Here is an 11,791-nt window from a genome sequence, read left to right as displayed (position 1 = left end):
TGAATGTCTTCTTCAGAACTTAAGCTGTCTTTATACAGGAATGCTGAATGGACTGTATTTATGCCAGGGCAAAATCAAACACCTCATATACCCGTGTCCTTACAACCTGATTACTGCTCCACATGGCATTGCTGCAACCAGTTAATCTCTGCTACTGAGGTGCAGTGTTTATGAGCATTTGTCTTTGTAAGATAAGCCTGTATCTGCATTTTTCTCTCCTGGACGTGAACACACACACAATCTCAATGTTACTTTGATAGCATACTATCACTGCCCACATCTTTAGTGTATTTTACATGCATTTAACACATTCAGCAATCACAGTTATTTTACTGGCAACGGGACTCTGTTGTGAAAAGACCTCCCTGTGTGGAGTAATAAAACTCTTACACTTTAACTACACCGTGTCGTGGACGAGGTAAAAGTGGAGTTTGATCTTTTGGAATGGAAGTGGAAGAAGCTTTGTGACACATTTGTGAATCGGTTGGCTTGCACGAGTTGACTTGCAGAGAGCCCAGCTGGAATGATACAAAGTGTGACGGTGTACTGAAAGGTAAGCTTGTTTTATTCAATTAATATCCAACAGAAAGCCTAAGAGGGTAAAATGGCGAGCTGCAGTTGTTGCCGTTATCTCAGATATAGCTGTTTTGTCATTTTTAATTCTACTATATTGGAGGAACTTTGACTAAGTCTTAAACAAGCCAGCAGATGTGTTTAAGAGTGAAGTATTTTTGGTACTGTATAAAGCAGTCTGTCTGACATGGTGGTCAACTCAACTGCATATGCGTACATATACTCATTGGCCACTTTATTAGGTACACACTGGGTTGCACAACTGCTCATGAAGGCAAATCTTTAATCATCTAATCACATGGCAGCAACTGTGCCAACTCAGTGATCAAGAGGACGCTGAAGTTCTAACCAAGCATCGGAATGGAGTTTTTTTTTATTAAGGTTGTTTGTGCAAGATGAGCTCGTCTAAATATTTCAGAAATATTTAGACGAGCTCATCTTGACAAGAAGGCAAATACCCACTTGTTGCAACTAAGGTGTGCAGAGGAGCATCTCTGAACACACAACATGTCAAACATTTAAAGCAGACATGCTACAGTAGCAGAAGATCACACCGAATACCACTGCTGTCAGCTAAGAACAGGATACAGTTCACATGGATTCACCAACATTGGACAAAAGGAGGCTGTAAAAATGTTGCCTGGTCTGATGAGTCTTGATTTCTGCTGCACATTTGGATAGTAGGGTCAAGGTACCTTTATTTATACCCATAGGCAAGGTAAATTTGCTTTACAGAAAAATGATAGCATTTGGCATCCCTTCCAAAAATAAAAAATAAAAAAAAAGATTTGGTGTGAACAACATGAAAGCATGGATCCACTCTGTCAACAGTTCAGACTGTGGTGGGACAGGAGATTCCTGTCACATACGGTCAGCTGAGAAATCTGCAGCAACTGTGTGATGCTTTCGTGTCGATCTGGATCAAAATCTCTGAGAAACGTTTGCTAAACTAACTGAATTTATGCCATGAAGAAAAAAGCCAGTCCAACCCAGTTCTAGCAATGTGTAAAAAAAAAAAAAAAAAAAAAAAAAAAAAAAAGTCTGGTAATTGGATTTTATGTCTGTGTTTAAGGTGAAAAGAATTTTCTACTTCATTCATTGTCGGCTCCTGAGACTGACTTTAAATTCTTGGATTCCAGATGACCTTTGACCTTCCAGTAGAACGCCTGGGGACCACCATGCCCCCATCCCCATCGCCATCTCCAGGGCATGGCAGTACGCTTGACACTGTGGATATAGTGGTGCTGGTAATCTATTTTCTACTGGTGCTGGGAGTCGGCCTATGGGTAAGCACAGAAAATGATACCAACATTTTTACATGGCGATCTGTATTCTTTGTCATACAAACTAAAACGAATTCAGATCTAATGCCTTTAAATATAAAACATATTGTGAAGACCTCTGTATAGTATCTGTATCAGTGCTTTTTTCTCACTTAATCTTTGCTATCGGCAAATGTCCTTCAATGAGAGCAGAGTGATCTGTATCAAGCTTTATCAGAATTTACATTCCACTTTTTTATATTGCCCCTTTTCTTGCCCTTCTCCTATAATTAACTTTCTTTGATAACCTGGATGCTCACAAATGGAGATTAAAGATCAAATTACTGTCCAGCGACATTAAGAATGCAGTGATATTTTGATAACAACAAAAAACACCTCTAAATGTAAAAAGGTGGATTTGAGGTACCTGTGTTGACACATGAAGGCACATGAAGCTACAGAGTTCCCCTACATGGGTGGACTTTGTTGCTCTACAAGCTAAAAGAAGTGAGCCGGTGGGTCTGAAAGCCAGCCAGGATCTTTAGAAGCAGACGCATTGTGATAATTTATACACAGAAGATACGAGGGATGTTTAGATTTGGGATTGGGCAGCGAAATTTGGGTTTTGTGTTCCCTGAGATATGTTGTCTTATAAGTTTTAGAAGCCTTTTAACTTAATCTTTATCTTACAAATAGATTACATCTCAGCATTATGAATAAATAGGTCTTCTGTTACTGTTACCTTTAAGAGGTTCTATAACATTTCCCATGTTTTTTCCAGTCCATGTGGAGGACAAAGCGCAGCACGGTGGATGGATACTTCTTAGCCGGGAAGAACATGACCTGGTGGCCGGTGAGTTGTGCAGAAACTCTATCTAGAGCACACTTTAAAAGTCAGATGAAGGCAAAATGTTCTGATTCGGACTCTCATCTATATTTAGGTGGGTGCTTCGCTGTTCGCCAGTAACATTGGCAGTGGACATTTCATCGGCCTGGCAGGGTCAGGAGCCGCAGCGGGAATTGGTGCTATTGCATACGAGTGGAATGTAAGAAAATAATCTGTCAAAAATAACTTTGATATGAAATATTAATAAGTTTAAATTCTTGATGGTGCTGATATTTGTTAACTGACAGGGTATGATGATGGTACTGCTGCTGGGATGGCTCTTCCTGCCCATTTATATTGCCTCTGGTGTGAGTTTTCTACACACACTCTGAAAAAAAGAAACAATAAGTTGTTGCATGCATGATTTTGGTCATTTATTCCCCCGTGATCTCATAGAGCTTGACCTTATTTCTTCTACAGGTGACAACGATGCCAGAATATCTGCAGAGGCGGTTTGGTGGTAGAAGAACTCAGTTGTTTATAGCCATCCTTTCCTTATTTATTTACATCTTTACAAAAATATCGGTAGGCTATAATCCACAATAGTGATTTATTTTGTGAAGCTTTATCTGGCTTAATTTCTCTCTAGTTTCTTAGCATAAACCTATGTGTGTTTTTGGCCAGGTGGACATGTATGCAGGTGCCCTGTTCATTCAGCTTGCCTTACAATGGAACATCTACCTGGCTGTGGTGCTGCTGCTGTTAGTCACTGCTATCTATACTGTAGCAGGTGAGCTACAGTCCCGCTCATGTTGGCTGTTCTGTATTTTACCAGCTTCTAGAAGTGCATAATGTGCTGTTTGCTGTTCATAGGTGGTCTGGCAGCAGTTATCTATACAGATGCAGCTCAGACTGCTATCATGCTGGCAGGAGCTCTGACCCTCATGGGCTTCAGTGAGTGAGGATATGAGTGAAAATCACAGCTTCCAGTTTCCAACCCTTTATGATCCAGCTGATCTGACTATTTTGTCTCTATGTGTAGGTTTTGTGGAGGTTGGAGGCTGGAATGCTTTCATGGAGGGTTACGGCAACGCCATCCCATCAATTCGTGTACCCAACTCGACCTGTGGCATCCCCCGAGAAGATGCTTTCCACATATTCAGAGATCCAGTGACTTCTGACCTCCCCTGGCCTGGTGTTATTGTCGGCATGTCCATCCCCTCCATGTGGTACTGGTGCTCTGATCAGGTCAGTGATTTTCAAAGCTAAAGTTATGAAAGTTAAAGTTATGAAAGGAAGCTTTCCCCTCAGAGAGTGTTTAATCAGTAGAGTTCAAATCAAAGGCTTCATAGGCAAACCTCGTTTCTACAGTGAAGGCAGTTCAGAGCTCGTGAGCCCTGATTTACCAACATGAGCATTAAAAAATGAATTTAAGATGTCAAGAGATCTTTCATCCATAAAATATAAAAGTACAACTTAGAGCTTTTACATCTTGTTGACGCCGATTAAAAATTTTCTCTGAAGTACTCAGAGAGTTTTAATCTGAAAATCCTCATCATGAGAATTACTCCATAAAGAACCTGGCATGTTTCAAAGATCCAACTGAAGTGAGATAAGAAAAAGCACGGTTAGTTTTAATTAGCATTTACAGTCTTTCCAGATACACAGCAGCATCTGTTTAGCCCCTGATATGTTATAAATTCCTGAGTGATAGCAGTAAGCTTTGTGGTTCCATTCTGCCTTACATTACACAGATATGTAGTTACCTGCTTTACATATAAATACAAACCGGATTGCAAAAAAGTTGGGACACTAAACAAATTGTGAATAAAAACTGAATGCAATGATGTGGAGATGGCAAATGTCAATATTTTATTCAGAATAGAACGTAGATGACAGATCAAAAGTTTAATCCGAGAAAATGTATCATTTCAAAGGAAAAATATGTTGATTCAAAATTACACGGTGTCAACAAATCCCAAAAAAGTTGGGACAAGTAGCAATAAGAGGCTGGAAAAAGTAAATTTGAGCATAACGAAGAGCTGGAAGACCAATTAACACTAATTAGGTTAATTGGCAACATGATTGGGTATAAAAAGAGCTTCTCAGAGTGGCAGTGTCTCTCAGAAGCCAAGATGGGTAGAGGATCACCAATTCCCACAATGTTGCGCAGAAAGAAGCGCCTTGAGGCGACTTTTGTTGTGATTTGGCGCTATATAAATAAAATTGAATTGAATTGAATTGAAAGATAGTGGAGCAATATCAGAAAGGTGTTACCCAGCGAAAAATTGCAAAGACTTTGCAGTTATCATCATCAACTGTGCATAACATCATCCGAAGATTCAGAGAATCTGGAACAATCTCTGTGTGTAAGGGTCAAGGGCGTAAACCCATACTGGATGCCCGTGATCTCCGGGCCCTTAAACAACACTGCACCACAAACAGGAATGCTACTGTAAAGGAAATCACAGAATGGGCTCAGGAATACTTCCAGAAACCATTGTCAGTGAACACAATCCACCGTGCCATCCGCCGTTGCCAGCTGAAACTCTACAGTGCAAAGAAGAAGCCATTTCTAAGCAAGATCCACAAGCTCAGGCGTTTTCACTGGGCTAGGGATCATTTAAAATGGAGTGTGGCAAAATGGAAGACCGTTCTGTGGTCAGACGAGTCACGATTCGAAGTTCTTTTTGGAAATGTGGGACGCCATGTCATCCGGACCAAAGAGGACAAGAACAACCCAAGTTGTTATCAATGCTCAGTTCAGAAGCCTGCATCTCTGATGGTATGGGGTTGCATGAGTGCGTGTGGCATGGGCAGCTTGCATGTCTGGAAAGGCACCATCAATGCAGAAAAATATATTCAGGTTCTAGAACAACATATGCTCCCATCCAGACGTCATCTCTTCCAGGGAAGACCCTGCATTTTTCAACAAGATAAGGCCAGACCACATTCTGCATCAGTCACAACATCATGGCTGCGTAGGAGAAGGATCCGGGTACTGAAATGGCCAGTCTGCAGTCCAGATCTTTCACCTATAGAGAACATTTGGCGCATCATAAAGAGGAAGGTGCGACAAAGAAGACCCAAGACGATTGAACAGTTAGAGGCCTGTATTAGACAAGAATGGGAGAGCATTCCTATTTCTAAACTTGAGAAACTGGTCCCCTCGGTCCCCAGACGTCTGTTGAGTGTTGTAAGAAGAAGGGGAGATGCCACACAGTGGTGAAAATGGCCTTGTCCCAACTTTTTGGGGATTTGTTGACACCATGACATTTTGAATCACCATATTTTTCCCTTAAAATGATAAATTTTCTCAGTTTCAACTTTTGTTCCGTGATTTATGTTCTATTCTGAATAAAATATCTCCACATCGTTGCATTCAGTTTTTATTCACAATTTGTTTAGCGTCCCAACTTTTTTGGAATCCGGTTTGTATTTATATATATATTTATTGGTCAGCTTTTAATTCGGGACTCTCTGCAGGTCATTGTGCAGCGCTCTCTGGCTGCCAAGACCCTGACCCATGCAAAAGGAGGCTCCCTGCTGGCTGCGTACCTCAAAGTTCTGCCCTTCTTTGCCATCATGATCCCCGGCATGATCAGCAGAATACTTTACACAGGTACAGTGAGAACTGTATGCTGCAGCTGGAATACTGTGTTTGACATACATTTATTACTGCATATTATAACATTAGCCTCCATAATGGTGCTGAAAGTGTGTGAGGTATTTAGGTAACACTAAACAAAAATATTGTGGATATTTGAGTTTGACTGACGCGTGTGTGTTTCTACTGTGCATAGACGAAGTGGCTTGTGCAGAGCCAGAGGTGTGCAGGGAGATTTGTGGCAATCCAGTGGGGTGTTCAGACATTGCTTATGCCAAACTGGTCATGGAGCTTCTTCCTGCAGGTGAGAGACTCTTTCTGCTGCACCTCGTTTCCTGCTTCATGCTTTACGTGACAAGTCTTTCATGGTAACTGTGCGTCTTTCCTCCCAGGACTGCGGGGCTTGATGATGGCTGTGATGATTGCTGCTCTCATGTCCTCGCTGACCTCCATCTTTAACAGTGCCAGCACCATTTTTACCATGGACCTGTGGAAGAGTTTCAGATCCCGTGCTTCTGAATGGGAGCTCATGATTGTGGGCAGGTATGTGACCACGTCAGGGCATTCTGATATAAAACATGCAGCATGTATATCGTATGCTGAGACTGAAGTTTGAGCAGAAAAGCATTTCTGCACTTTATTCTCACTTAGAGCATCTACATTTGGAAAACTGAGCATAGTATTAGTTCAGTAAGTCGATCTTGTTAATGCCAACCTGCGTAAACTTTTATGATTCAATCAACAAATCTCACCAAGGGGACACTGTTTAAGTTGCTGCTGCTGCCTCTGCAAGCTATTTTGAATCCCACGCCCACCTCAGCTCCTTCTTTTTATGTTGTCTGACTTAATGAATGTAATGTTTGTGGTCTTTGATGCCTGCTCTGTTCTGTAAGAGGCGTTTTGATGCTGCTCTCCCCGCCTCCAGCTTTGCATGCATGCAAAATGAAAGAGTGGGGTGATCCCATAAGAGAGCTCAGATGGAAATAACAACCTACTTTAATTAAAGTGGTCCTGTCTGAGAAAGCTTTGTATAAGGCCCTTTATATGAGCTCATCCACCAAACTTTACTCAATAATGGCTAAATGCATTGTGTCATTTAGATTCCAGCGCCTTTAGTTTTCTGCTCTTTGTCAAATCTGTGCATTACAGAACCTCATTATTATTGCATAACGCCCATTTTATGGTTTGATGTGTGTGCTGCAGAGTGTTTGTGCTTGTGTTGGTTGTGGTGTCTGTTTTGTGGATTCCAGTCGTCCAGGCCAGTCAGGGTGGCCAGCTCTTCATCTACATCCAGTCCATCAGCACTTACCTCCAGCCCCCCGTCTCCATCATCTTCCTCATTGGCTGCTTTTGGAAGAGGACCAATGAGAAGGCAAGCTGTTTTTTTTTCTTCTTCAGAATGTTCTTGCAATTGATCAAGTAATTCATGGAAAATACACCCGCTGGTCACTTTATTAGGTACACCTGTTCAACTTCTCACTACTGCAAATATCTAAACAGCCATTCACATGGCAACAACTAAATGCTGCCATGTGACTGACAGACGTGTTCAAGACGACTTGCTGAACTTGAATGTGACAATAAGGAAATTTAAGTGACTTGGCACAGTTGCTGTTTGGTGTGGCATGCTTCCAGCAACTTGTTGAATCTATGCCCTAAAAAAGTTAAGGCAGTTCTGAAGGCAAAAAGCAGGTCCAACCCAGCATTAGTGAGGTGTAGCTAATAAAGTGGCCGTTGAGTGTATATTCATGTTCCATTATACTGTGTATAATGCTGATGTTTGACTCCCTCCCTGGTGCAGGGTGCTTTCTGGGGCCTGGCTATTGGCCTTGTGGTCGGGTGTATTCGTATGTTACTGGACTTCATCTACCCTGCTCCACTGTGCTATGAAGAGGACGACAGACCTGCAGTGTTAAAATATGTTCATTACCTCTACTTCTCCATGTTGCTGTCCTTCATTACCCTCGTTGTGGTGGTTGTAGTGAGCTTGGCTACAGAGGAGCCAAAACCAGAGCAGGTGAAGCCACTTAACTTTCAAGAAAATGCCGACTGTCTTTAAACACACCTTTGCTAAGACATGAGCGATGGATGGATGGATGGAAACATTACAAGGATCAGCTCATAACATCGCTCTGTAGCACCACTAGGTGTCAATAATACCTCAGGGTACATTTATAATGAGACTGTCTTGTTAATTACCTTTTAAAGTCTGAAGAGAACATTTCAACATATGTAGTGTAATTCGCACCTCTCTACAATACATAGATTTCTTTAACTCTCAGGAAGTTTGACTGTCACTTTTGTTTCATTAAAAAAACAAAAACAGATTAGTCGATTCACATGGTTCACAAGGCTCGACCCAGTGAAGCCTCGAGAGCAGGTGTTTGCATCAGAGCAAAGCAGCACAACATTAGATGTAATTGCTATTCAGACTGATGATGTGGGAGCCACTGGGAGAGAGGTGGGAAGCAGCAATGGAAAAGCGTGTCATCACAGGAAAGGTGGGTCTCTGTTCTGCTCTCTTTTCCATTTGGCAACTCTTCAGCTCAACGCATCTATGAGACAATTCCAAGTTATTTTTCCTCTCCCTCTCTCCTTTTAACCCTTTAGATTCAGCATGGTCTGCCAGCAGTGTACGCAGTCAGTCCAAGCTGATGTCTGCCCTCTACTGGCTGTGTGGGATGGAGAGACGGAACAAGGAAGCTGATCCCGCTCCGCTTCCTGCACCTGAACAAACGATCTGTTCTCTGGAGGAAAAGCCTTGTCTACGACTCATTGTTAATGCAAACCTCATCATTTGCCTCTCTGTAACCGCCTTTATCATTGGTTACTGGGCTTGATGGGCAGTAAATGGACAAAGAATGGGCTGCATGAAAGACTGTAGAGATTTGAATGTTTTATTTTTTCACTCTTTGTAAAGTTTTATCTTAAAAATTATAAAAATGTGGTTGACTTTTTGTAATACGAATCATATGAAAATGCCATGTCAATTGTTGCTTAAAAAACAACAAAAAAAAACCCCTCAAGTAATGGACAGAGTGCAGGCAACTTGTTTTTTTCTTTTCCAAAGAAGAGACCATTTATGAGCAATAATATTTTGACATAAAAAAAATCATTCAAGATAAAAAAAAACAAACTGTTGAACAATCTTTATTTAGATCAAAAACGCATTGCGCAGTGCATTTTGTGCAGAAGAACCACCATAAAAATGCTTAAACAACCAAAAAAAGAAAAGAAAAAAAAGCTGAAAATAAGGCAAAGCTAATGAGCCATAATAAAAAAAAAAAATAATAAATTCTACAAATTTTAATCACATGCTGGAGTTTGGTCGTAGCTTTTGAGTGTGATAGAAAAATGATCAGTTACATTTAGCAGGAGAAAAAAAAAAATCAGTTATATTTTTGTCAGCTTTGTGAATCAGGTCCATGGAAATCAAAGAAAATTCAAACTGAAAACTGCCCTGAATAACTAATAAATGGCAGTGTGCACGCTGGGATGGGACAGCAGTGGAAGAGAAACTGTTATATTGCACTCACACTAAAATATTTGGTCATTAGCAACCATAACAATGGCTCAACATTTGAACTCAGTTTGCTTTGGCTAACAGTCATTTCCTTTGGTCCTTCATAGTATTGCTGTGGACATGAGGGAATTATTTACTCACTGAAATTTTTTTTCTTTATTTGGGTTTATGTGGTAAAACCAGATTCACATTTTAAAGAAGTATTTGCATAATTGAAGATTTAATAGTAATAGTTTTAAAAAATAAAAAAAAAGATAAACTTTACCAGCATTCTGAAGCCAGCTGCGATATTGCTGAGGTTTTATGTTAAAGCCCCGCTAACCTTGTTCCTCACAAGGCCCTGCAGTCCAATCAGAGAATACCCAAGCAGTATGTGGAGCAAACCGTTTAATGTGCAGTCTAATGTGGAAAGTGATAGCTGGACAGGGCCTTGTGGTCTGAACGACTAACTTAAGATGAGGTTTCTGGTGTGAGTCAGTATAGCAGAGGAAAAGGCAGCCATTCGTTTCCAGCGACACTCTGACATCATGTGAGCGGTACTTGAAGAGCCGGAGCGATTTCATTTTGAGTTACCCCGTCTTTTGTTTGATCATAAACAGTCAAGCCCAGACTTTAAAAAGCGGTGCTCTCTGTCTGGATGCTGGGGTCTGGGTTCAGGGCTGGGAGGGTGTTAGTGGTAGTAGTGGCGGTGGCAGGCTCTTGACCAGCAGAGCTTTCCCCTTCTTCGTCCTCAATCACCTCAGGAATGATGGCTCTTCCAATCCCCTTTAGAACCAGGCCTCCTTCTGGAGAGGATGTTGAAGGGAACCAATCAGCAAACAAATCAATAAACCAAACCATATATAGACACACAGTTTTAGACCGGGGAGCTCACACTCACACATACACACACGCACACACAGCAAGACACCAAGGATTGCTCTCATAAATAAATCTATTCTAACCAGCACTACTTAAGTAACTCTTTAGTTGGTGTGGCAGTCATGAGAGTTTCCTTGGTGTGTTAATCTTTAAATGCAATGCAAATTATTAAAAAAAAAAAAATCTGTTCAAGAGAACGAACACACACACACACACACACACACACACAGTCTGTTAGTAACTACAAATACAAAAAACTGCAAGCATGTTAGTGTTGTTGCAAAGGATAGCTAAAGCCTAGGACAAAAGCACCAAGCCTACATATAAATGTATATGTGCACGCCCACACACGCCACTTTTCTCTCCCCCAGACAGATGCACATGCAGTACACACAGACCAAGGTTAATGCATCAGCCAATCAGATCCTTACCATTACCTGCCTTACAAAGCTCATCTTACAGGCAGGCCCGCAGCTCAGACATCTGCAATATTTACACATATGCCGTCATGCATCAGATCACCACAGCTCGTTTGTAAGTGTGTGAGCCAAAAATGAGACAGTGAAACCAAAAGCCACTGAGCTAAATATAGCACTGCTCCGAGAAGAAGCTGAAATCACTCAATAACAGAAGTGAATATAGTACCAGCAGACGGCCAGCAAGTGAGTGAGTTCAATAATGGGAATGTCTGCACAAAGAAAATCATTTCAACAAAACAACAACAACAACAAAAAACACCAAAGAAAACATCTATTCTTCAGTAGATCTGGTAACTTCAAAAACTTGTCTGAATAAACAACAATTACCTTTTATCTATATTGTTTTCAAAGGTGGAGTGTAACCATGGTGGAAGTGGTCATATGTTAAGTTAAAATGATACTTCACCATTAATCGGAGGTCAGTTTAGCAGATATACATTTCAATATTTGTACTGCACTGTAGTTTTACTTCCCATTTTCACACCATTATAATTCATGATCCCATTGAACTCCATTTTACAACTGCATTACAGTTATTTACATGATCATTTCAGATTAATGATTTATTATGTGGTTTATTATCTGGGGTCACATCAAATTTATCACCGTACTGTTGTTGATATTTAATTTGCATATTCTTCTTGTATTTTTTCTTGGTAG

At 40.9% G+C, this 11,791-nt stretch overlaps 2 protein-coding genes across 6 annotated transcripts in view; one reads left to right on the top strand and one right to left on the bottom strand.

Moving 5' to 3' along the window:
• The first annotated feature begins 92 nt into the window (after positions 1–92).
• Positions 93–9,404, top strand: slc5a11 (solute carrier family 5 member 11). Its single transcript, XM_084926080.1, has 15 exons — positions 93–1,859; positions 2,617–2,688; positions 2,777–2,881; positions 2,970–3,029; positions 3,142–3,246; positions 3,346–3,451; positions 3,535–3,615; positions 3,704–3,909; positions 6,148–6,283; positions 6,465–6,572; positions 6,661–6,811; positions 7,472–7,640; positions 8,070–8,285; positions 8,595–8,769; positions 8,879–9,404. Exons 1-15 carry the CDS (start codon positions 1,713–1,715, stop codon positions 9,106–9,108), a joined length of 2,067 nt encoding a protein of 688 aa, XP_084782206.1. The 5' UTR covers positions 93–1,712; the 3' UTR covers positions 9,109–9,404.
• arhgap17b (Rho GTPase activating protein 17b) overlaps positions 9,403–11,791 on the bottom strand; it is a 25,316-nt gene continuing 22,927 nt past the window's right edge. For 2 of the 5 annotated variants that reach the window (XM_084926075.1, XM_084926079.1), the window contains one exon: positions 9,403–10,576. In XM_084926075.1, the coding sequence (XP_084782201.1) occupies positions 10,404–10,576 (173 nt within the window). In that variant the 3' untranslated portion in view covers positions 9,403–10,403. Of the gene's footprint in view, positions 11,136–11,791 lie in introns of all 5 variants that reach the window. The other 3 variants (XM_084926077.1, XM_084926078.1, XM_084926076.1) reach the window with 3 other exon arrangements.

This window comes from Perissodus microlepis, chromosome 4 (genome assembly GCF_051167445.1).
Source record: "Perissodus microlepis isolate ML-2025 ecotype Zambia chromosome 4, ASM5116744v1, whole genome shotgun sequence".
NCBI lineage: Eukaryota > Metazoa > Chordata > Actinopteri > Cichliformes > Cichlidae > Perissodus > Perissodus microlepis.
Note: the sequence above shows the minus strand (reverse complement) of the source record. Positions and strands in the feature narration are given on the sequence as shown.

Excerpts from the sequence above, each read along its gene's own strand:
- slc5a11 (XM_084926080.1), top strand. The coding sequence starts at position 1,713 with ATGACCTTTGACCTTCCAGTAGAACGCCTGGGGACCACCATGCCCCCA. Across the intron at positions 3,910-6,147 it reads GGTACTGGTGCTCTGATCAG|GTCATTGTGCAGCGCTCTCT; the intron begins GTCAGTGATTTT and ends GACTCTCTGCAG. Across the intron at positions 6,284-6,464 it reads CAGCAGAATACTTTACACAG|ACGAAGTGGCTTGTGCAGAG; the intron begins GTACAGTGAGAA and ends TACTGTGCATAG.